Source organism: Pseudophryne corroboree, chromosome 2 (assembly GCF_028390025.1).
Source record: "Pseudophryne corroboree isolate aPseCor3 chromosome 2, aPseCor3.hap2, whole genome shotgun sequence".
NCBI classification, from domain to species: domain Eukaryota; kingdom Metazoa; phylum Chordata; class Amphibia; order Anura; family Myobatrachidae; genus Pseudophryne; species Pseudophryne corroboree.
Window position 1 is genome coordinate 628,997,474 of NC_086445.1, and position 27,143 is coordinate 629,024,616.

At 44.8% G+C, this 27,143-nt stretch overlaps 1 protein-coding gene across 2 annotated transcripts in view; it reads right to left on the minus strand.

The window, feature by feature from the left end:
- The window catches only part of GRM4 (glutamate metabotropic receptor 4), a 411,766-nt gene that overhangs the window by 80,379 nt on the left and 304,244 nt on the right, over positions 1-27,143 (minus strand). For both annotated transcript variants that reach the window (XM_063954853.1, XM_063954854.1), the window contains exons 8-10: positions 8,495-8,631; positions 7,286-8,239; positions 1,793-2,039 (exon numbers count right to left, since the gene is read on the minus strand). In XM_063954853.1, coding sequence (XP_063810923.1) covers positions 1,793-2,039; positions 7,286-8,239; positions 8,495-8,631 — 1,338 coding nt within the window. The remainder of the gene's footprint in view (positions 1-1,792; positions 2,040-7,285; positions 8,240-8,494; positions 8,632-27,143) is intronic.

Sequence of the window (27,143 nt, forward strand, 5' to 3'; positions counted from 1 at the left end):
AATAGGGCAAAACTAAGATTTCCTTTTGCATTACAAGATTATTAATATGTGACAAAGGGGTGAGATAGCACATTTTAAGTATTCATTCCTTATATGCTCCATTTCCACATGATTTGAATTTTACACCAGTTCACTGTGTAATAAATCAGAGTAATAAAATAAAAAGGTTCATGTGCAAACAAAATTGCCCTGACATCATGTTTTATTTAAGCTATAAATGAATGTTAAATAGTTTTGTAGGAGAAAAACTTAAAGTTAATTTTAATTATGGTTTTGGAATAAAAGTGACCACACTGGTAGAATGGCAGACTGTGGTGTGCCCTTTGCACAGTGCTCCTCCAGAGATTGTTCTGACTCTCACATTCTTCCTAGTGCCCTTTCTGCCATGCTTCGGAGAGCGGCAGCCCACCATGACTGTGCGCTGGGAAGTCCTGGCACAAAGAGATTATGTGTGGCACTCAGTAGCGGATCTTGCCACGGGCAAGCAGGACTTTTGCCCGGGGCGCCGCCATCCGGAGGGCGCCGGCGCCATCCGGAGGGCGCCGCACCAGGGCAAGATCCGCTGCTGCTGTGCCCCCCGCTGCCGCTGGCCGCTGTGAAGGGAAACTAGACGCTACGAGTCTAGTTTCCCTTCGTGGAGAGGACCTTTACTGTGCGGTGGGCGATGACGTCATCGCGCACCGCACAGCAGAGGTCCTCTCCACGAAGGGAACTAGTAGCGTCTAGTTCCCTTCGTGGAGAGGACCTTTGCTGTGCGGTGCGCGATGACGTCATCGCGTACCGCACATCATTTCAGAGCGCTACAGTAGTCTGTACAGGGGGCGTAAATGACCACACACCCTGTACGAAGCCACGCCCCCTATTGTCGCCCGGGGCGCACAAAGCCCCTGAACCGGCCCTGGTGGCACTTTGGAAATGAGGCCCAGTGTAGTGTTGTATTTTGTTTTGTTGTTATACAATACTGCTGGTTTACTCCTTTACCTACTGAATCTAGTACTAGGTGAGAAATGATGGTAAGACAGCAAAAGACACAACAAAATTGGCATTTCTGAAAAATATAACACTTATATAAAACATTAGGGGTGAATATGAGAACATTTGCAGTATAAATCACGGCAATATATGTTTTATGCATATACTGTATAAGTTTATAGCAGCAATAAACACACTGAAAATAGAAATATGATGAAATAAGCTGCACTGTGCCAGGAATCATGCGTGTGACTTGAATGTTACATATTCTGTAGATGAAGCTTTGTGGAATGTGTATGGAATACATGCAGAGTACACCCCCCAGGTTACTGCGTGATGTCTAAGGCTGCAGCCTGTGGGAGATGTCGCTTGATATTGAACCTGTGAATGAGAAGATGAATTCTGACAGCGTCATTAGCTGTATGCTGTGTTTTCTCAGCGTCGGCACCAGGAGGGGTTGGGGGAGCTATTGATATACAGCTGTTTATTCAAAAGAAATGTGACCTAGAGACAACGACAAATCAGTGCCTTTTATTTCTCGGTAGATAGGCTAATCCTTATTACCCTCTTAGTCACAGGTCTCTAGCTATGGCTTTGATGATTTGACGTTCTTGTAACCTTTTTTTTCCATTTCAATATGCTGTAGCTTGATGATTGACTATTATTAATTCCATTTCTATGGCTAGCATGAATAAGGAGAGTGTTACGTCAGTGTTATTATAAGGTAGGTGAAGGTTTTGATAACTGAGTGTAGTAACCTGATAACACAACCATCAGGTCTGTAGTGCAGTTACAAAAGGTTCCTAATAATATTAATTACCTTGTGTCTCCATGCTGTCACATAGCTCAGTCTTGGCCTCACCATTGGGTCTGTATCCTCCCTTTTGTGTGAACTTGTTGCTCATTGTTGCGGCGGTGACAACAGCCTTTAGGCTTCTTTTGCGTTTGGGCACATTCAATTCTGGGTGGAAAAGGATAACGTAGACCTTGGGCATGTACAGCATACCTAAGGACACCGAGGCACTCAAACTCACTGATATGGTAAGCGTGGTGGTCTGGATATGCATCTATGAACAAGATTAGGAGTGAGCAGAAAAAGTCAGAGCCTTGGTAATAAAACCAGTATGGTACAAATACTACCACAGCTAGACATCACACATCTGTAGAGACAGCCATGCATTGTCATGATATTCTAAAGGTATATATGATGACAGTCATATATTACATTTTATTATGACATTTAGGAAGGCAAAGGCTAGACATGTTTGATGTAAGATGGAAAAAGGCATATCTGAGGTAAGAAAATGAATGTGCATATACACGGACAAGTCACATTATTATGGCCACCTCCTACATTCAACGTTGGCAGCGCATAGCCCATAAAGTACGTCATGTGTCGTGCTCTGTCTTGGTGGGTATATAAGGTGCACGATAGGCCGACTGCACACATATGACTCATTGCTGTCATGGGTAAAAGGGGCAAATTATCCAAGTTTCAAAAAGGGATGATTATCGGCTTTCGAGCCAGGGGTGAAACAGCGCAGTTTGTGAACTATTTGCGTGCTGCTGTGGTGAAGGTGTATCGTGAGTGGACAAATGGCATCATTGCGAATAACTGATGTGGAAACTGCAGTGTACTACGTGCCACTGATGTGAGAGGTAAACGCCGGCTACAAAGGTGCACGAGGGCCGAGGGACAGTGGAGCAGCTCACCGTCAAAATGAACCCTGGGGGCTACCAGACATGTGTCTAAAATGACAGTTCAGAGAACATCTTGCTGCTGTCCATGCTGCGGTTACTGGCTATTATCTGGTGGTCATAATAATGTGAATCGACCGTGTATATATCCAAAAACATATGAAGCTTTTTCTAACTGTCTCGTCAAACTCAAGAATTTGAAGTGACAAGAGGAGAACCACTCCAGTAATCAAGCTCCCGACATCCATGTTTTAAGGATACCCCCACATTAGCACAGGTGATTAAACCCAAATGACTGATGTCCTAATGAAGTTGCCCATGCTAAAGCATGGATATTCTGAACATCTGACAGTGGATTTATCTACCTAGGAAAGCAGTTATTGCAAATAACTGAATTAAAAATGCATTGGTAGCAAATAGCAATGTTTGGACCCAAAGCATACTTGTGATCATTTTTTTTTTTAAATCACGTATTTTTTTATTAACATTTTTTGTGATACTTCTCTTTACTAAGCATTACAAAGTAATACACACCATGGTGGGTATTAGTTTATAACGCTTAGAATAGGACAGTATCACAATTATTATTATTACTCTGTTTATATACACACCGAACAGCCATAACATTAACATCACCTGCCTTATATTATGTAAAGCAGCTCTGACCCATTGAGGCATGGACTCCACAGGACCTCTGAAAGTGCCTTGTGGTATCTGGCACCAAGATGTTAGTAGCAGATCCTTTATGTCCTGTAAGTTGTGACCCAGGATCTCCATGGCTCGGACTTGTTTTTCCAGCAAATACCACAGATTTGTCATCGGGTTAGGATCTGGGGAATTTGGAGGCCAAGCAACACCTTGAACTCTTAGTCATGTTCCTCAAACTATTACGGAACATTTTTTGAAGAGTGTCAGGGCACATTATCCTGCTGACAGAGACCACTCATTGTGAAATACTATTGCCATGAAGAGGGTGTAGCTGGTCTGCAACAATGTTTAGGTATGTGGTATGTGTCAAAGTAACATGCACATGAATGCCAGAACTCAAGATTTCCAAGCAGAGCATTGGCCAGAGCATAAAAATGCCTCTGCTAGCTTTTCTTATTCCCATAGTGCATCCTGGTGTCATTTCTTAACAGGTAAATGCAGCACATGCCCCTGGCTGTCCACATGATGTAAGAGAAAACATGATTCATCAGACCAGGCCACTTTCTTTCATTGCTCCATGGTCCAGTTCTAATGCTCATGTGCCCATTAAAGGCACTTTGGGCAGTGGACAGGGCTCAACATGGGTACTCTTACGGGTCTGCGACTATGAAGCCACATACTCAGCAAGCTGCAATGCACTGTATGTTCTGATACCTACAGTATCCATCAATAGCAGCATTAACTTTTCAGCAATTTGTGCTACTATAGCCCTTCTGTGGGATAGGACTAAAGAGGCAAGCCTTCGCTCCTCACACATCAATGAGCTTTCGGCACTAGTGATCCTGCTGCTGTTTCATTTTTTGCAGATGCTAACCACTGTGTACTGGGAACATTCCACAAGACCTACCCTTTTGGAGATATTCTGACCCAGCTGTCTAGCCATCACAATTTGTCCCTTGTCAAAGCCATTCAGTTCATTACACTTGCCCATTTTTCCTAACAACACATTAACTTCAAAAACTGAATGTTCATTTGCTGCCTAATACAGTATGTCAATTACCATTGTAATGCGATAATCAATGTTATTCACTTCACCTGTCAGTGGTTTTAATGTTATGGCTGGCCAGTATATGCATTCACTTTGCACTTCTATAACTGCCTGAATACATGCTTGTTAAACCATATTCAGTTTGTACCTTAAGGTACATTTGTTTCTCTACTATGTGTAACTATGGCTATATTGCTCTTTTGCTTTTCTCAAAGAAAATTGTGTATGGGATAATAATAAATAGATTACACAGATGGATTGATAACTATATTAATAAACAAATGTTTTCTTAATGCAAAGTTCAATTGATAGCTGGGGAACTGTCCTCATCCACATTTTTCAGAGCATACTATAGGTCACTTTATGGCCCAATAATTGGGAAAAAAAGAGCTGTATGTATTTTAATGGACGAAATGAGACTCTAAGATGCTGCCACAGCCATTGTCACCACTGAATACCTTTCATGAAAATGACTATGGGGTATATTCAATTGAGGTTGGATCCATACCGACATGCATTTGCCGGAATGGATCCAACAAGGGCTATTCAATGCCCATCCTCAATTCAACTTTAAAAAAGTCGAATTGAGATGAGGGACCAGAGAGGGGGGAGACCAGCGAGGAGACCAGGGACAGCCACGGGCAGATGTGGACAGCAGCGCTGCAAGAGGATGTGGCACAGCCGCCAGACCTCACGGCAGCGTCCACCCGGCTCCAGCAAGCAAAACCTCGCTTGCGGGAGCCGGGTGGACGTTGCCGTGAGCGGCGGCTGTGCCACATCCTCCTGCAGCGCTGCACTGTAGCGCTGCTGTCCCCCGTCTGCCCGCGGCTCTCCTCCCTCACCTTCTCTCAGGTCCCTCATCTCAGTTCGACTCTTTTTTAAGTCAAACTGAGATGGTCGGAAACGGGGCCAAAACCTGTCGAATTTGGCCCCGTTTCCCTCAGAAGCACGTGAATCCGCAGCTATTCCGCAGATTCACGTACTATTCGACAAGTCAGAGAATTCGACTTGTCGAATAGTACGTGAATCTGCGGAATAGCTGGGGACTGAATAGGTCGGAACCCCTTCCGACCTGAAAAAGTCGAAAACTGACGTCTTTTCGACAAGATAGCAGTTTCGACCTTAATTGAATATACCCCTATATCCTTTAAATACATTTGGCAGCATCTACATGATGATCACTTGCTTATAGACAATGGTGACATTTATGTCAGGATACGAGACAGAATGGTGGTGCAAATGTAATTTTCATTTTTTTTTCACCTTTTTTTAATTTACAGCAATGGCTAGATGGTCTCTGGAACACTGGGGAAAAGACGCTCCATGAACAGTGTCTTTGCTAATTATTTATACTATTATATATCTATCAGAGACTTTCCACAATAATATACAGTGATGTGCACAGCCTGACATGGCAGTAATGTCCAGCGGCACATCACTATGAAATAATTCCCCCCTTAAAGGTCAATTCAAATAACCGCAAGTCCCCTCACAGCATAAGTACTTACAATACCTATGGACTTGCAGATTTTTGTTCACAGCCCCATCTGGTTGCATACAAAAATCCAGGGCAAGATCCGGCTGTTAAGGGGGCAAGGTGAGTTGTCGCAGCTAATTGAATCGATCCCTTATATTTCTGTTAAATCTTAAAAATCAGAGAAACTTATGGCACAACCGTTCAGAAGGCTATATACATGTTCTCATACAGTATAGGCACATTCATTATATTTCATTTGTTAAAAGCTGCTATACAATTAATAATTATTAAGACTGTATGATCACCAATATTTTGCTACAACTAGTAATAAATACAGTGGAAAGAGATACATTTTTATAATTATTTGTCAAAAAAAGTTGATATCAGTTATATGTTTCTATTATTAAGCTGCATTCAAGAAAACATGAATCAAACATTTGAACGTTATCAATCAGCTGAAAATAGAACACTCCCCAATAAACTAAATATGCAAATGCTTTGGATAACATCACCAACAAAAGATGCCTTGATGTTAGCAGGTGACCTTACACAATATAGCTATATTGTGCGCAAAATATGTACATTTTTATTTATATTTAATTTGTTGTAGAGTGATGGGCATTCTTTTGTTTTTTTATGTAATGAAAATTGTTGTACTGTATTGATGAATACCGGTGATACAAAGCCAAAGATACCACTACAGTAGTTGTGGCCCATGGTGACGTGTGTTATAGTGTGCAGTATTTGGGTGTAGGATGCTTAGTGTTTAGGAGTACAGTATGTTTTAAGTGAGAACTTTCCTTCTACTCAATACTGTACCTTTATAGTTTCACTTAGATAATTCTTGCAGATCCTTTACTGCTACTATGATGACTGGTATAGAGTTATTATCATCAGAGAAAAGTAGTGTTACATTAATATTGGTATCCAAATCAATGCAGCTTTGTATTTGTATATATTGTAGTGAAGGTCACATACAAAAAGACTGCACTTTTTATGCAAGTGATGAATGGTCTCCAAAGCTTTGATACAGATGAATAAACTGACTTTGTACACAGTGTTCTTTATCATCAAATGAAACCACAGCCATAATCCAGATGAACGCAATGTCATTCATACCTTTGTCATACACACTGACTGACTACAGAGTACAATACAGTAACTACAGTACACACTTGGAAACAATACATGCATAACCATTCTGAGCTGCTGGTGAAAACCTCATATGCTGAATCATATATACCTGGAACATAATGATTAGCACAATAAATCCCTTCTGATGCACTATGATATTAAAATGAATTAAAATGAAAGTCAAAAAGAAATCCACATGATCCACATTGACATAACCACACTGATTACATGCTTGTTATTCCCATGCTCCACAATTGTAACATTTGAATCATGCATATAATTATAAATTGTAATCTTCTCCTCTTTACCTTTTCAGCAGACTGAGCAGTGCCAAAGAATATTGGGATGAAGGCCAGCCAGACAATGCAAGTTGTGTACATGGTAAAACCAATAGGCTTTGCCTCATTAAATGTCTCAGGAACCCCACGGGTTTTGATGGCATAAACAGTGCAGGTAACCATGAGTAGCATGCTGTAGCCAAGAAGACAGATAAGGGAAAGGTCTGAGATGTCACACTTGAGCACCCCTCGTGCAAGCTGGGGGTCTGGTGTGCGCTGGTTTTCATAGTCCACCATAGGCCGGGATGGGTCCACAAAGAACCATACAAGCACACCCAGTAGTTGGACAGAGGAAAGGCTGGCAGTGATCACCAACTGAGATGATGGGCTGATATATCGTGGAGCACTTACTGATCTGTTACCCTGCTCAAAAATACGATAGATGCGATTGGTTTTAGTGAGGAGAGCAGCATAGCTAATACTCATTCCCAGTCCCAAAAAGACCCTTCTCAGCGAGCAGGTTCCATAGCCTGGCTGGGCCACCATAATGAAAGTATTGACATAACACAAGAAAATACCAGTGAGAAGGACATAACTTAGCTCACGACCAGAAGCCTTAACAATTGGAGTGTCATTATATCGCATGAAGGTGCCAACCACTATCAGAGTTGCCATAATGCCCAGAACAGCAAGGAGTAAGGGCACTACAGCCCATGGAGAACTCCATTCAAGTTTGATGACAGGAATGGGGATGCAGAATGTGTGGTTGGAATTTGGTCTCATGTGGATTGGACATCTCTTGCAGGTGTAGGCATCAAGCTGGTACTGATAACCTTCACATTTTTCACAATGCCAACAACAGGGCATTCCTTTCACCACCTTCTTCCGCTCACCTGGCAGGCAAGGCTGGCTGCAGACAGAGGATGGGATCTGAGGAAAGTGGGAAGATGAATAGGAGATGCCTGGCCAGTGCATACGATCAATCTTGAAGAGAAGACAACAAGAATAAACATAGGAATGAAACAAAGAATAAAACAAGATTTACAAATGTACACATTTTAAACAAAGTAACAGGGCAGAAGTAAAAGTAAATGAAGAAAAATATTCGCCACATTTCACTGTCCTTGATGATTCTCTCTCCATTACTTTCTAGTAATTTATCAATATAAGAATTTTTTCATGTCAAGGGAACCAGTACAAGAGAGAACTAGTCAATTCATTTATCATATTTTTACTTACTTTGAAGTAGAGATGATCTGCCCATTGTCCAATCACTCTGTATTCAGGAGTTCCATTATGGATCTGGTACTGGTAGATCTCATAGCGACCTGGAGCATCACCATTCTCATTGAATGTCACCGGTGTGCCAGCAATACCTGTGAAGTTATATCTGTTTGAGTTACCAGTGGCTTGCAAAGCACATGATTACATAAGAACACTGTAAAATATCAGAATTAAAAGTTAAATGCTATAAAATTGTAAGAATTGAATATGGCATTAATCATTTTTCTCTATGTGAGGCCTTATTTGTTGGCCAAGGCATTCATCATTCAAGTGGCGCCCAAGATAGACACCTGGGGGTAAATTTACTAAGCATAGATTTCCAAAGTCACATCTTCAGTGGGTTCAGTTGCTGGATTTAAGGGGGGTTTATACAATTATATACAAAGCATATCTGGTTTTGTATTTAATATTATTGCCCTTTTAAATCAAGTTGCTGAATATGCGGCTACTTATAAAATGCTGCTACTGTATGTAAATGTTCCCCCTATTCCTGGAAAAATAGTGATCTTCCTCTCACTATTACAGATGTGTCCTCAATATACCTAGCATCTTTATGCCATGTGACTTTAGACACCCGGGGGTATATTTATTAACGGTCAATTTTGTTTGTTTTTGTTCGATGTTGGATCGATGTTTAATCGATTTTAATCGATGTTGGGCTTCCAGGGTGCAAACACACATTTACTAACATTTAAAAATTAATATAAAGAATGACCTGCTAGTAACTGTGTGTTTTAACCTTGGACGCCCAACATCAATTAAAATCGATTTAACATTGAACAAAACCAAACAAAATCGACCTTTAGTAAATATACCCCCCCGGTGTGACTGAGACGCTCCGAGAGGAGTTGTGTACCATATTTTTCTTTCAATTATGCACCTTATCAGCGAAAAACCTCTATTCGAGGGATATTCAATTAGTGTCGGATCCTCTCCAACACCAAGGATCCAAAACTGCACTATTACATTGTGCTCCATTTCCGCAAGTTTCACCTCTGTCTCCGACCATTCATTTCCGCCCTCTCTTATGGACGAGAATGAATGGTCGAAAATGGACCCATTTCGACCGCGGCGGAGATGAATACACATGGATGAGCAGAGATTTCGCTCATCCATATGTTTTTCGACTTGTCGGAATTTTCGACAGGGCGGAAAAATGGCATTTCAATTGAATATTGAAATGTGGAAAAGTTCAGATTATCGGTGGAAAGTGCCGTCATTCCGGCCTGTCGAAACTTCCGACCCTAACTGAATACTTCCCTTAGTGTACTAGAGATGTTAGTTTTACACACGTACAAAATCTCAGATTAGCTCCTTTTTGCACAGATTTAGACTAGGGGGGTAATTCCAAGTTGATAGCAGCAGGAAATTTTTTAGCAGTTGGGCAAAACCATGTGCACTGCAGGGGAGGCAGATATAACATGTGCAGAAAGAGTTAGATGTGGGTGGGTTATTTTGTTTCTGTGCAGGGTAAATACTGGCTGCTTTATTTTTACACTGCAATTTAGATTGCAGATTGAACTCACCACACCCAAATCTATCTCTCTCTGCACATGTTATATCTGCCTCCCCTGCAGTGCACATGGGCCCTCATTCCGAGTTGTTCGCTCGGTATTTTTCATCGCATCGCAGTGAAAATCCGCTTAGTACGCATGCGCAAAGTTCGCACTGCGACTGCGCCAAGTAACTTTACTATGAAGAAAGTATTTTTACTCACGGCTTTTTCTTCGCTCCGGCGATCGTAATGTGATTGACAGGAAATGGGTGTTACTGGGCGGAAACACGGCGTTTCAGGGGCGTGTGGCTGAAAACGCTACCGTTTCCGGGAAAAACGCAGGAGTGGCCGGAGAAACGGTGGGAGTGCCTGGGCGAACGCTGGGTGTGTTTGTGACGTCAAACAGGAACGACAAGCACTGAACTGATCGCACAGGCAGAGTAAGTCTGAAGCTACTCTGAAACTGCTAAGTAGTTAGTAATCGCAATATTGCGCATACATCGGTCGCAATTTTAAGAAGCTAAGATTCACTCCCAGTAGGCGGCGGCTTAGCGTGTGTAACTCTGCTAAATTCGCCTTGCGACCGATCAACTCGGAATGAGGGCCATGGTTTTGCCCAGCTGCTAACAAAGTTCCTGCTGCGATCAACTCAGAATTACCGCCTAAGTCGCACAAAGATGTGCAAATGTTGCATATCAAATTCATCAGCGCAATCTAATAATGCAGTTTTGTCTCCAATGTATTTATTTTACAACTAAGACGCACATATTGACAAAGAAAGACACTCATGTAGCCAAGTCACCTTGGACCTGGACGCCGAGAGGGAATTTCGAGAGAGACTTTTTTGATGCGACTAAAGCAACAGTGTAAAAGGACACATCTGAATGGCTTTAATAATAACACAGGCATCAGTTTTACCTGCCAGGTTGTTAAAACACCAGACAGGTGGCAACACTAATGGCATCTCATGTGAAAGCTACAAAAATAATAGTGATGAATAACCACTCCCTAGTACAGACAAATGCAGCTATGCTAAATGTTCACTAAACCAACTGACTGGTACAGTTATTATCTTTTATTTTACAACTCCTCCAAACAAAATAAAAATTACACGAAACAACATAAAGTAGAGATGTGCACTTGAAATTTTTCGGGTTTTGTGTTTTGGTTTTGGGTTCGGTTCCGCGGCCGTGTTTTGGGTTCGACCGCGTTTTGGCAAAACCTCACCGAATTTTTTTTGTCGGATTCGGGTGTGTTTTGGATTCGGGTGTTTTTTTCAAAAAACCCTAAAAAACAGCTTAAATCATAGAATTTGGGGGTCATTTTGATCCCAAAGTATTATTAACCTCAAAAACCATAATTTCCACTCATTTTCAGTCTATTCTGAATACCTCACACCTCACAATATTATTTTTAGTCCTAAAATTTGCACCGAGGTAGCTGTGTGAGTAAGATAAGCGACCCTAGAGGCCGACACAAACACCGGGCCCATCTAGGAGTGGCACTGCAGTGTCACGCAGGATGGCCCTTCCAAAAAACACTCCCCAAACAGCACATGACGCAAAAAAAAAAAGAGGCGCAATGAGGTAGCTGTGTGAGTAAGATAAGCGACCCTAGTGGCCGACACAAACACCTGGCCCATCTAGGAGTGGCACTGCAGTGTCACGCAGGATGGCCCTTCCAAAAAACACTCCCCAAACAGCACATGACGCAAAGAAAAAAAGAGGCGCAATGAGGTAGCTGTGTGAGTAAGATAAGCGACCCTAGTGGCCGACACAAACACCGGGCCCATCTAGGAGTGGCACTGCAGTGTCACGCAGGATGGCCCTTCCAAAAAACACTCCCCAGACAGCACATGACGCAAAGAAAAAAAGAGGCGCAATGAGGTAGCTGTGTGAGTAAAATAAGCGACCCTAGTGGCCGACACAAACACCGGGCCCATCTAGGAGTGGCACTGCAGTGTCACGCAGGATGGCCCTTCCAAAAAACACTCCCCAAACAGCACATGACGCAAAGAAAAAAAGAGGCGCAATGAGGTAGCTGTGTGAGTAAGATAAGCGACCCTAGTGGCCGACACAAACACCGGGCCCATCTAGGAGTGGCACTGCAGTGTCACGCAGGATGGCCCTTCCAAAAAACACTCCCCAAACAGCACATGACGCAAAGAAAAAAAGAGGCGCAATGAGGTAGCTGTGTGAGTAAGATAAGCGACCCTAGTGGCCGACACAAACACCGGGCCCATCTAGGAGTGGCACTGCAGTGTCACGCAGGATGGCCCTTCCAAAAAACACTCCCCAAACAGCACATGACGCAAAGAAAAATTAAAGAAAAAAGAGGTGCAAGATGGAATTGTCCTTGGGCCCTCCCACCCACCCTTATGTTGTATAAACAGGACATGCACACTTTAACCAACCCATCATTTCAGTGACAGGGTCTGCCACACGACTGTGACTGAAATGACGGGTTGGTTTGGACCCCCACCGAAAAAGAAGCAATTAATCTCTCCTTGCACAAACTGGCTCTACAGAGGCAAGATGTCCACCTCATCATCATCCTCCGATATATCACCGTGTACATCCCCCTCCTCACAGATTATCAATTCGTCCCCACTGGAATCCACCATCTCAGCTCCCTGTGTACTTTGTGGAGGCAATTGCTGCTGGTCAATGTCTCCACGGAGGAATTGATTATAATTCATTTTAATGAACATCATCTTCTCCACATTTTCTGGAAGTAACCTCGTACGCCGATTGCTGACAAGGTGAGCGGCGGCACTAAACACTCTTTCGGAGTACACACTTGTGGGAGGGCAACTTAGGTAGAATAAAGCCAGTTTGTGCAAGGGCCTCCAAATTGCCTCTTTTTCCTGCCAGTATAAGTACGGACTGTGTGACGTGCCTACTTGGATGCGGTCACTCATATAATCCTCCACCATTCTTTCAATGGGGAGAGAATCATATGCAGTGACAGTAGACGACATGTCCGTAATCGTTGACAGGTCCTTCAGTCCGGACCAGATGTCAGCATCAGCAGTCGCTCCAGACTGCCCTGCATCACCGCCAGCGGGTGGGCTCGGAATTCTGAGCCTTTTCCTCGCACCCCCAGTTGCGGGAGAATGTGAAGGAGGAGATGTTGACAGGTCGCGTTCCGCTTGACTTGACAATTTTCTCACCAGCAGGTCTTTGAACCCCAGCAGACTTGTGTCTGCCGGAAAGAGAGATCCAAGGTAGGTTTTAAATCTAGGATCGAGCACGGTGGCCAAAATGTAGTGCTCTGATTTCAACAGATTGACCACCCGTGAATCCTTGTTAAGCGAATTAAGGGCTCCATCCACAAGTCCCACATGCCTAGCGGAATCGCTCCGTGTTAGCTCCTCCTTCAATGTCTCCAGCTTCTTCTGCAAAAGCCTGATGAGGGGAATGACCTGACTCAGGCTGGCAGTGTCTGAACTGACTTCACGTGTGGCAAGTTCAAAGGGCAGCAGAACCTTGCACAACGTTGAAATCATTCTCCACTGCGCTTGAGACAGGTGCATTCCACCTCCTATATCGTGCTGAATTGTATAGGCTTGAATGGCCTTTTGCTGGTCCTCCAACCTCTGAAGCATATATAGGGTTGAATTCCACCTCGTTACCACTTCTTGCTTCAGATGATGGCAGGGCAGGTTCAGGCGTTTTTGGTGTTGCTCCAGTCTTCTGTACGTGGTGCCTGTACGCCGAAAGTGTCCCGCAATTCTTCTGGCCACCGACAGCATCTCTTGCACGCCCCTGTCGTTTTTTAAAAAATTCTGCACCACCAAATTCAAGGTATGTGCAAAACATGGGACGTGCTGGAATGTGCCCAGATTTAATGCACACACAATATTGCTGGCGTTGTCCGATGCCACAAATCCACAGGAGAGTCCAATTGGGGTAAGCCATTCCGCGATGATCTTCCTCAGTTGCCGTAAGAGGTTTTCAGCTGTGTGCGTATTCTGGAAACCGGTGATACAAAGCGTAGCCTGCCTAGGAAAGAGTTGGCGTTTGCGAGATGCTGCTACTGGTGCCACCGCTGCTGTTCTTGCGGCGGGAGTCCATACATCTACCCAGTGGGCTGTCACAGTCATATAGTCCTGACCCTGCCCTGCTCCACTTGTCCACATGTCCGTGGTTAAGTGGACATTGGGTACAGCTGCATTTTTTAGGACACTGGTGACTCTTTTTCTGAGGTCTGTGTACATTTTCGGTATCGCCTGCCTAGAGAAATGGAACCTAGATGGTATTTGGTACCGGGGACACAGTACCTCCAACAAGTCTCTAGTTGGCTCTGCAGTAATGATGGATACCGGAACCACGTTTCTCACCACCCAGGATGCCAAGGCCTCAGTTATCCGCTTTGCAGCAGGATGACTGCTGTGATATTTCATCTTCCTCGCAAAGGACTGTTGGACAGTCAATTGCTTGGTGGAAGTAGTAAAAGTGGTCTTACGATTTCCCCTCTGGGATGACCATCGACTCCCAGCAGCAACAACAGCAGCGCCAGCAGCAGTAGGCGTTACACGCAAGGATGCATCGGAGGAATCCCAGGCAGGAGAGGACTCGTCAGAATTGCCAGTGACATGGCCTGCAGGACTATTGGCATTCCTGGGGAAGGAGGAAATTGACACTGAGGGAGTTGGTGGGGTGGTTTGCGTGAGCTTGGTTACAAGAGGAAGGGATTTACTGGTCAGTGGACTGCTTCCGCTGTCGCCCAAAGTTTTTGAACTTGTCACTGACTTATTATGAATGCGCTGCAGGTGACGTATAAGGGAGGATGTTCCGAGGTGGTTAACGTCCTTACCCCTACTTATTACAGCTTGACAAAGGCAACACACGGCTTGACAAATGTTGTCCGCATTTCTGTTGAAATACTTCCACACCGAAGAGCTGATTTTTTTGGTATTTTCACCAGGCATGTCAACGGCCATATTCCTCCCACGGACAACAGGTGTCTCCCCGGGTGCTTGACTTAAACAAACCACCTCACCATCAGAATCCTCCTTGTCAATTTCCTCCCCAGCGCCAGCAACACCCATATCCTCCTCATCCTGGTGTACTTCAACACTGACATCTTCAATCTGACTATCAGGAACTGGACTGCGGGTGCTCCTTCCAGCACTTGCAGGGGGCGTGCAAATGGTGGAAGGCGCATGCTCTTCACGTCCAGTGTTGGGAAGGTCAGGCATCGCAACCGACACAATTGGACTCTCCTTGTGGATTTGGGATTTCGAAGAACGCACAGTTCTTTGCGGTGCTTTTGCCAGCTTGAGTCTTTTCATTTTTCTAGCGAGAGGCTGAGTGCTTCCATCCTCATGTGAAGCTGAACCACTAGCCATGAACATAGGCCAGGGCCTCAGCCGTTCCTTGCCACTCCGTGTGGTAAATGGCATATTGGCAAGTTTACGCTTCTCCTCCGACAATTTTATTTTAGATTTTGAAGTCCTTTTTTTACTGATATTTGGTGTTTTGGATTTTACATGCTCTGTACTATGACATTGGGCATCGGTCTTGGCAGACGACGTTGCTGGCATTTCATCGTCTCGGCCATGACTAGTGGCAGCAGCTTCAGCACGAGGTGGAAGTGGATCTTGATCTTTCCCTATTTTTGGAACCTCAACATTTTTGTTCTCCATATTTTAATAGGCACAACTAAAAGGCACCTCAGGTAAACAATGGAGATGGATGGATACTAGTATACTTATGGATGACGAGCGACTGCCGACACAGAGGTAGCTACAGCCGTGGACTACCGTACTGTGTCTGCTGCTAATATAGACTGGATGATAATGAGATGAAATCAATATATATTATATCACACTAGTACTGCAGCCGGACAGGTAGATATATTTATTATGTAATGACTGATGACGGACCTGCTGGACACTGTCAGCTCAGCAGCACCGCAGACTGCTACAGTAAGCTACTATAGTAGTATGTATAAAGAAGAAAGAAAAAAAAAAACCACGGGTAGGTGGTATACAATTATGGATGGACGAGCGACTGCCGACACAGAGGTAGCTACAGCCGTGGACTACCGTACTGTGTCTGCTGCTAATATAGACTGGATGATAATGAGATGAAATCAATATATATTATATCACACTAGTACTGCAGCCGGACAGGTAGATATATTTATTATGTAATGACTGATGACGGACCTGCTGGACACTGTCAGCTCAGCAGCACCGCAGATTGCTACAGTAAGCTACTATAGTAGTATGTATAAAGAAGAAAAAAAAAAAAAAAACACGGGTAGGTGGTATACAATTATGGATGGACGAGCGACTGCCGACACAGAGGTAGCTACAGCCGTGGACTACCGTACTGTGTCTGCTGCTAATATAGACTGGATGATAATGAGATGAAATCAATATATATTATATCACACTAGTACTGCAGCCGGACAGGTATATATATTTATTATGTAATGACTGATGACGGACCTGCTGGACACAGTCAGCTCAGCAGCACCGCAGACTGCTACTGTAAGCTACTATAGTAGTATGTATAAAGAAGAAAGAAAAAAAAAACCACGGGTAGGTGGTATACAATTATGGATGGACGAGCGACTGCCGACACAGAGGTAGCTACAGCCGTGGACTACCGTACTGTGTCTGCTGCTAATATAGACTGGATGATAATGAGATGAAATCAATATATATATATATAATATCACTAGTACTGCAGCCGGACAGGTATATATATTTATTATGTAATGACTGATGACGGACCTGCTGGACACTGTCAGCTCAGCAGCACCGCAGACTGCTACAGTAAGCTACTATAGTAGTATGTATAAAGAAGGAAAAAAAAAACACGGGTAGGTGGTATACAATTATGGATGGACGAGCGACTGCCGACACAGAGGTAGCTACAGCCGTGGACTACCGTACTGTGTCTGCTGCTAATATAGACTGGATGATAATGAGATGAAATCAATATATATATATATATAATATCACTAGTACTGCAGCCGGACAGGTATATATATTTATTATGTAATGACTGATGACGGACCTGCTGGACACTGTCAGCTCAGCAGCACCGCAGACTGCTACAGTAAGCTACTATAGTATATATGTATAAAGAAGAAAGAAAAAAAAAACCACGGGTAGGTGGTATACAATTATGGATGGACGAGCGACTGCCGACACAGAGGTAGCTACAGCCGTGGACTACCGTACTGTGTCTGCTGCTAATATAGACTGGATGATAATGAGATGAAATCAATATATATATATATATAATATCACTAGTACTGCAGCCGGACAGGTATATATATTTATTATGTAATGACTGATGACGGACCTGCTGGACACTGTCAGCTCAGCAGCACCGCAGACTGCTACAGTAAGCTACTATAGTAGTATGTATCAAGAAGAAAGAAAAAAAAAAAACACGGGTAGGTGGTATACAATTATGGATGGACCAGCGACTGCCGACACAGAGGTAGCTACAGCCGTGGACTACCGTACTGTGTCTGCTGCTAATATAGACTGGATGATAATGAGATGAAATCAATATATATATATATAATATCACTAGTACTGCAGCCGGACAGGTATATATATTTATTATGTAATGACTGATGACGGACCTGCTGGACACAGTCAGCTCAGCAGCACCGCAGACTGCTACAGTAAGCTACTATAGTAGTATGTATAAAGAAGAAAGAAAAAAAAAAAACCACGGGTAGGTGGTATACAATATTATATATATATTATATACAATTTTATATATATATATATATATATATATATATATATATTAAACTGGTGGTGACTGGTGGTCAGGTCACTGGTCACACTATCAGCAACTTGCAAGTAGTACTCCTAAGCAGACAATCACAATATATATTATACTGGTGGTCAGTGTGGTCACAATGGCAGTGTGGCACTCTGGCAGCAAAAGTGTGCACTGTACGTTATATGTACTCCTGAGTCCTGCTCTCAGACTCTAACTGCTCCCCACTGTCAGTGTCTCCCCCACAAGTCAGATAATATACAGTCACACTATCTATCACTTCAGCAAGTAACTAGTACTCCTCCTAATGCTCCCCAAAATTACTACTGTGTCTCTCTACTGTCTCACTCTCTTCTCTATAAACGGAGAGGACGCCAGCCACGTCCTCTCCCTATGAATCTCAATGCACGTGTGAAAATGGCGGCGACGCGCGGCTCCTTATATAGAATCCGAGTCTCGCGAGAATCCGACAGCGGGATGATGACGTTCGGGCGCGCTCGGGTTAACCAAGCAAGGCGGGAAGATCCGAGTCGCTCGGACCCGTGTAAAAAAACATGAAGTTCGGGCGGGTTCGGATTCCGAGGAACCGAACCCGCTCATCCCTAACATAAAGGTGGACTTTCTCAAACAAATTTACAATGTAAGAGGTGTGAGGCACACTTGCCACATAAGGTAAAGCAAAAACAATTGGTGATGTTGGTTGGAATACATGTTCATGGATAAAGGGACTGCTTTGGGTACTTGGTAATTGTTCACACTGTACCAGTTACTGGTTCCAAGCATTTCATAATTACAAGGACAAAGTCATTGATAATTTTAGGTACAGCACTAGTTCCTTGGCTTCAGACAGTTGGTGATTACATGTACCTATTTGTACAGCACTCATTCCTGACTCTGAGCATTGATGTTTACAGGTATATTTACTAGTTGTGTTTTCTTTCTCACAGTTACATGCTTTCAGTTAGTACTGTTAGTAACTTTTTTATTTATAAACCTTAAATATAGTTTCACAGGAGTGTGGCCTTCGTGTGATAGATGTTCCCATGTCCACGATGCTGTTGAGTGTGAGAGGCTAACAGTAGCGCAATGACTGCTATACTCTTTGATAGTTGGACAGGGCAATATAACCACCGGGAACCATAGTATCATGACAGAGATCCATCAATGTCACCCACAAATTTGGAGCATATTGTACATGAACATTTATCACAATACACTGAGCCAGATGAAAAGTAAAATAAGATGTCTGAATTTTGAGAACTCCCAGGCTACTGTCTTATGGATGCTTATATAAGTGTGCATTTTATCTTGTGGTCTTTTCCCAACCACAATTAAATAAGATAGTCAACTGGAGTTCTATAAAAACTTCATAGGAACTCGCAATGGAAGCATTTGGATGAGGTAGTACAGGAGTCTGAACAACAAATTCATTTTCACATCATAAATCCTCCTTATCCAAGAGGTGTAGAGCTTATTCCAGTTAGATGGATCAGATTAAGTGTCTCAGTGACTAGGGAGAAATTACATTTAGTGCTTAATGCTTAAGACGTTTCTTGATTGGAGCTGATGTAATAATCCATAAGTGCCCCTAAATGCTTGCATTTCCATGAGAAAATATGAGAGTGACATAAAAGAACACAATAAAATGAGTAATATACCTAAAGATACTATATTTTCCTGAGTTATGAAGCTCACTATTGTCCAAAATTGATATGATTTTAGCTATCATGGGTACTATGATAAATGCAAAGCTTAACAGGTACAGCAATGTCCAGTGTCATTGAGAACTGGGAATGAAAGAAGTTGCTGACAGGAATACTGTAGATGCCAAATATGGTGTTGTAGCGTTAGGGCCTCATCCCAATGCATAACCTAGTCCTGAGGCCGCTCCTCCATCCCCATGCCTCATGCCTTGAACATCTCAGCTTTGCATAAATACTGCCATCAGGTTTCCTCCCGCTTGCTTGAACCTCATGTCATCTGTCTGTCAACCCTTCCCACTACATTGTTAGCTCTTCAGAGCAGGGCCCTCTTTCCTCTTGTTATCTAAGCCCTCTTCTCGACACATTTCAATCGCGGCTCTCTGCTACTCAGCGACCATCTTTACCCACTTTTTCTCCTGCTGGTAAAGGCTCATCTCTATCTATGGCCGCCAGCCCCAAGTAGTACGATGATCACTCCCTCCCTATTTACATCTTAGCTGCATTATGTCTTGAGAATTGTGGTGCTCTTTGTTACCTGTACTCTATTTCTGTTATTTATTTACTGTAATGCTAAGTTTTGTATCCCTGTACTGTCCTTTGTATGGCGCTGCGAAACACTTGTGGCGCCTTATAAATAAAATTTAATAACAATAATAATAATTGAGAAAGTTACTACTAAAGACTATGGTCTTTAATGTTTTTTTTAATCAATATTCATTCCTATTCTGTCAAACACCTTCTCCAGGGCAATAATGTTCAAGGGATTTTTCTGTTTATTAGTCAAATGATTGAGATCTATAACACCCCTTTCAAATCTCCAATGCCAGATCTCACCCGGGAATTGGAAACGGGTCTTTCCTGGGCGGATCCGGCATTGGACCCTAACACCAGGCTTCTCGACCCAGCAATATGCCGGTTCAGGTTGCTATAGCGCAGGTGGTGGAGCCGGCAGAGGATGCGGGGGTGGAGGTGGCTCTAGGAGATGAGCTCATCTCCGCGCCGCCTCTCCCTATGTAGTGAATGGGTCCCGGGTCGCATCGACTCGGCAACCCATTCACACTGCCAATGACCTAGTATTCAACCCGGGAATAACACTGCTATATTCCCAGGTTTAATTACCGGGTTAGGCATCCCGGGAATTCGACCATGGCCCCTTTCACACTGCACAGTAACCCGCGTCGATCCGGCAATATGCCGTGTCGATACCGGGTTATTTGTGCGGCGTGAAAGGGGTATTATTTTATACATATAATTTGCAGCCTGAAAGCCCGTGATAAAGCTTCAGGTCCACATTTAACAAACAATCATTGATACCCCTTTCAGACCGCCACCTATGAACACGGGTTATTGGCACATGGCTTATGTGCGGTCTGAAAGGTGCAAGGGGTGGAATACCGGGTCGAATGACCCAGTATTTCAACCCTGGTTGTGAGCAAGGTTGAACTCGTGTTTCACCTGGCTCACTGTGCGGTGTGAACAGGAGCCGGGTCGATGCGACCCATTTCCTGTTCACTCTCTGTGAACGGGCGGCGCTTGGAGATCATGTGATCTCCAAGAGCCGTCACCACTGACGTCACCAACCCAGCAATATGCCGGGTTGCAGTCAGCCGTAGCGGGGCACCTGAGGCAGGTCGCACACAGGGAGCTCCCGTGTCAGGCGTCCGTGTGCGACCCACCTCAGGAGGTCTGAAAGGGGTATTAGTGATGGAACATAGACTGCCATCCCTATTTGGCTTGTGGATGACTATAATTTTGGCTTGAATGGTAGCTCCATCAAGTAAAGAGTGAAAGATTGCAGAAAGGTTAGGCGCTATGGGGGCAGTGACTATTTTGTAGCATGGAGCTGAAAATCAATGCATACAAGGTGCTGACAAGGTGTCACAACTGAGGGCCTGAGCTGACGGAAGGCAGCCTCAGTTGTAGGGGCTGAGATGTACCGGAACCTGGGAGGTTGTATCAGACCCCTGGACATGTAAGTAACATGAAGAGAAACCGCCCGAAGGCGTGACCACGACAACTTGAGTAAAAGTCAATGATATTTATTTATGACAAACTCCATGCATCACAGTAGCAGTAAAAAGTAACATAAAAATCAGCAGAGAAATAATAATACAGTTCCTGGGTACTACAGGGTGGCAGGGGCCACAGAGCTCTGGTGGTATGAGACAGTTCTTATTATCTGCAAGTTGGAAAGTCCTTACCAGGCTCAACTGTAGCAATGAGGAAAGCCCAGGGTCGTACCAGCTGGTGTTCCAGGGAAAGCTGGACTGCTGTAGATAAAATGCTGCTGTGGGTACTGGTTAGAACCAGACAGGTGTTGGCACGGAGTGGATACTGGCTGGAACCAGTTAAATAATAAATAAAGCTTGAGAGCGATGCAATGTAGATGAAATGTAGAATTTGAGAGCGGAGAAATAATAATACCGGTGGAGAGTGGTAAACTGCAGAAAGGACACCGGCCCTTTAAGAGAAGCTGTACACTGCTGGAAGCTGAGCTGGAAGCAGGTGATGTTGTAGCTGGAAACAGGTGAGTCCAGAATGGATCGGAGAGTCAGGCTACACCGCAGATGGAATGCTGGTGCGGGTCTCTATAGCAGAAGTCTGGAGACAGGAGCTGGAACCTGGAAGACATTCACAGAAGAGAGACAAACTGGAACTAGGTTTGACAACCAAAGCACTGACGCCTTCCTTGCTCAGGCACAACCTATTTATACCTGCAGCAAGGAAGGCATTGGCTAGGCAATTATGCAAATTAATAATACTGACAACGGATTGGTAGGAAAGATCAGCTGACAGAATCCAAGATGGCTGCGCCCATGCAGACACTTGGAGGGAAGTTTGGATTGTAAACCATGTGGTCTGGAAAACAGTAATGGCGGCGCCGGCCACCGGAGACAGGAGACGCCAGGCTGACAGATGCACATCTGACCACGCGGACACAGCGGAGGCCGCGGCTGACGTAATCGCCACTCAGAATGCAGAAGCTCAGGGACGGCGGCGGAGGCCGCGGGAGACGCCATGCCAGATGTATAAGGCGTTACTGTGACTGCGTCCAGAGAGACAGGAGAGGATGCGGGAATGTGCACACCAGGATAACAGATGGGATCCGGTCCTGGAGCGCTGAGCCAGCCTTAGGAGGCATCTGATAGGTAAGAAATGGCGTCCAGATACCCGGATCGTGACAGCACCCCCCCCTTTAGGAGTGGCCCCAGGACACTTCTTTGGCTTTTGAGGAAACTTGGAATGGAATCTCCGGACCAAGGCAGGAGCATGGACATCAGAAGCATTGGTCCATGAACGTTCCTCAGGGCCATAACCCTTCCAGTCAATAAGATACTGAAGTTGACCGTAACGGTGACGTGAGTCCAGGATCTTGGCCACTTCATACTCAACGCCTCGTTGAGTTTGGACTTTCGGAGTTGGAGGAAGTGAGGAATGAAACCGATTCAAGATTAGCGGTTTCAACAGGGAAACATGGAATGTCCTGGGTATTTTTAAGAAAGGAGGTAACTGGAGTCTGTAAGCAACAGGATTGATGACTTGATCAATTTTAAAAGGACCGATGAAGCGAGGTGCAAACTTCATACTGGGAACTCTCAACCTCAAATTCTTCGTGGATAACCATACCCGATCACCCACCTTGAGAGCAGGAACTGCTCGACGCTTCTTATCCGCAAACTTCTTGTACCTGAACGATGCCTTGAGCAGAGCTGATCGTACGCTCTTCCAGATATTGGCAAACTGATGCAAGGTGATATCCACTGCGGGAACAGAAGTTGCTGGAAGCGGTTGGAACTCAGGGACTTTAGGGTGGAATCCAAAGTTGGTGAAGAATGGTGTTGAAGAAGATGAAGAATGATACTGGTTGTTATGACAGAACTCGGCCCAGGGAAGTAATTGAACCCAGTCATCTTGAGAGGAGGACACATAGATGCGGAGGAAGGACTCCAAGTCCTGATTCACCCTCTCAGTTTGACCATTGGTCTGAGGATGGTAAGCCGTGGAAAACTTTAGCTTGACTTGGAGGACTTGACATAAACTTCGCCAGAATTTGGCTGTGAATTGAACTCCTCGATCTGAGATAATTTCCTCTGGAAGACCGTGGAGTCGGAAGATCTCTTGTATGAATACTTGAGCCAACTTGGAAGCTGACGGAAGACCGGTGAGAGGAATGAAGTGTGCCATCTTGGTGAACCGGTCAACTACCACCCAGATGGTATTGAACTTGTTGCACATGGGCAAATCTGTAATAAAATCCATCGACAAATGGGTCCATGGTCGACGGGGAACAGATAGTGGAACCAGTTGCCCCGCAGGCGACTGGCGGGATACTTTATGTTGGGCACACTTTGGGCAAGATGCAATAAACTCCAAAACGTCCTTTTTCAGAGTTGGCCACCAATAGGACCTAGAGATAAACTCCAGGGTTTTTTGGATACCTGTATGTCCGGCAAAGCGGGAAGCATGGGCCCAATGCATGAGCTTCTTCCTTAGTGTCGGCTTCACAAAACTTTTCCCTGATGGGGGCGTAGAGTCCATCCCTACCGTGGAGAATGCCAACGGATTTATAATAGGATGCTTGTCTGAAGACTCTGACTCATTTTCTTGCTCCCATGAGCGGGAAAGGGCATCGGCCTTGCGATTCTGAGAGCCCGGACAGAACTGGAGTTTAAAGTCGAATCTGGAAAAGAAAAGTGCCCATCTGGCCTGACGAGGGTTGAGACATTGTGCGCCTTTTAGATATAGAAGGTTCTTGTGGTCTGTAAGTATGGTGATTGAATGAGAAGCTCCCTCCAACAGATATCTCCACTCCTCTAGAGCGAGCTTGATGGCTAGCAACTCCTGGTCGCCAATGGCATAGTTGCGCTCCGCTGGGGAGAACTTCCGGGAGAAGAAACTGCAAGGATGTAAATGGCCATCTTTAGCCCTCTGAGATAACACCGCTCCTACTCCAACGGAGGAGGCATCCACCTCTAAGATGAAAGGAGAGTCGATGTCAGGCTGTTTCAGGACAGGCGCAGAGATGAACCTCTGTTTCAAAAGATGAAAAGCTTGCATGGCTTCTTCAGACCACTTGGACGGGTTAGCACCCTTCTTGGTGAAAGCAGTAATAGGCGCCACAATGGTGGAAAAGTCTCGTATAAACTTTCGGTAATAATTGGCGAACCCTAAGAACCTCTGGACCCCTTTGAGGGTTAAGGGTACCGGCCAATTCTGGATTGCTTGTAGTTTCTCAGGATCCATCTCTAGTCCGGAACCGGACACAATGTACCCTAGAAACGGAATGGACTTGACTTCAAAGACGCATTTCTCTAATTTGCAGTAGAGATGATTGACACGGAGACGGGACAGAACCTCCTTTACCCAAAAACGATGTTCCTCTAAATTGTTGGCAAAAATGAGGATATCATCTAGATAGACCACGACATGACGGTATAGAATGTCTCTGAAGATCTCATTGACGAAATGCTGGAAGACAGCTGGAGCATTGCTCAATCCGAAGGGCATGACGAGGTACTCATAATGTCCGTCACGGGTGTTAAATGCGGTCTTCCACTCGTCACCCTCACGGATCCGGATGAGATTGTATGCACCTCTCAAGTCCAGCTTTGTAAAGATGGTAGCTCCGCTAACTCTGTCAAAGAGCTCAGTAATCAGGGGTAAAGGATAGCGGTTCTTGATGGTAATGTCGTTCAAACCTCTGTAGTCGATGCACGGCCGCAGACCACCATCTTTCTTTTTTACAAAGAAGAAGCCTGCGCCGGCTGGAGAAGAAGAAGGTCGAATGAACCCCTTTGCTAGGTTCTCTTTAATGTATTCCTCCATAGAATGCGTCTCAGGCAGAGACAACGGATAAGTTCGGCCTCGAGGTGGAACTTTCCCTGGAACGAGATCAATCGGGCAGTCCCATTCTCTATGAGGAGGAAGGATATCAGCAGAAGCTTTACTGAACACATCCGTGAAATCTTGATATGGAGGAGGTGGAACATCAGACGACCTGGGGGAGGAAGAACAGACAGGCAACACTTTAAACAAACATGTCTCAGCACAGGAGGAACCCCATGCCAGAATTTGCGTAGTCGTCCAATCAATTGTAGGATTGTGAAGACGGAGCCATGGAAGGCCCAGGACCACAGGATGTGTGGCTCTTGGAATCACTAAAAGTGAAATAAGTTCGGAATGAAGAACTCCCACTCTCAGACGAACTGGTAGAGTCCTTAGAGCAATAACTGTATCAAAAATTTTACTGCCATCCACGGCAGTTAAGGAAAAGGAGGAAGGAAGTCTCTCGGTGGGTAGGGACCACCGTTTAACATAGGCTTCGGTAATAAAGTTCCCAGCTGCTCCGGAATCCAGGAGGGCAATGACGTTCTGATAACGTTGAGCAACTTGAAGCGAGACTGGGAGATTACAATCTTGAGGGGATGGAGAGGAGATCATTACTCCTAGCCGGCCCTCTCCTTGGCGAGCTAGGGTCTGGAGTCCCGGACGTTTGGGACAAGCATTAATGGTGTGAGACGGAGCTGCACAATAAAGACAGAGAGACTCGGAGAGACGTCTTCGGCGCTCAGCAGGAGTTAAACGGGAACGGCCAATTTGCATGGGCTCATCTTTAGTTGGTGACAGTTGGCGAGGAGGAGGAGCAGAAGATTTTGGAGCAGATGATCTTCCACGCTCAGTTGCTCTCTCTCTGAAACGTAAGTCAACTTTTGTACAAAGTGAGATTAGCTCATCTAACTTGGAGGGTAAGTCTCTGGTAGCTAACTCGTCTTTAATACACTCAGATAAACCATGCCAGAATGCAGCATACAGGGCCTCGTCGTTCCATGCCAGTTCGGATGCCAGGATCTGGAACTGTATAAGATATTGTCCTACAGTACGTGATCCCTGGCGTAAACGGAGAATCTCAGACGAAGCTGAAGTTACCCGGCCTGGCTCGTCGAAGATGCGCCTGAATGTTGACACGAATGCAGTGTAAGAAGATAGCAGGGTGTCGGACCTCTCCCATAACGGTGATGCCCAATCAAGGGCTGAGCCACTGAGAAGAGAGATGATGTAGGCAATTTTTGTACGGTCACTGGGAAAATTGCCAGGTTGTAGCTCAAACTGAATCTCACACTGGTTGAGAAATCCCCTGCAGAATCTTGGAGAACCGTCAAATTTTGCTGGCGTTGGAAGATGAAGACGTGGAGCAGAAACGGGTAAGGTGGGTGGGGTTATAGCTGGAGTCACTGTGGTTGACGCACCGGACGCGTCTGATCCACGGAGAGTTGTCTGAATCCCATCCAGCCGAGTAGAGAGATCCTGGAGACAGCGGATGATGTGGCCCTGTGCAGCCTCCTGATGTTCAAGTCGGGCTGCCAGTTCTTGCATCGGCCTGGCCGCTTGATCCTGGTCTCCGGCTGGATTCATTTGGTCAGTGCTTACTGTCACAACTGAGGGCCTGAGCTGACGGAAGGCAGCCTCAGTTGTAGGGGCTGAGATGTACCGGAACCTGGGAGGTTGTATCAGACCCCTGGACATGTAAGTAACATGAAGAGAAACCGCCCGAAGGCGTGACCACGACAACTTGAGTAAAAGTCAATGATATTTATTTATGACAAACTCCATGCATCACAGTAGCAGTAATAAAAATCAGCAGAGAA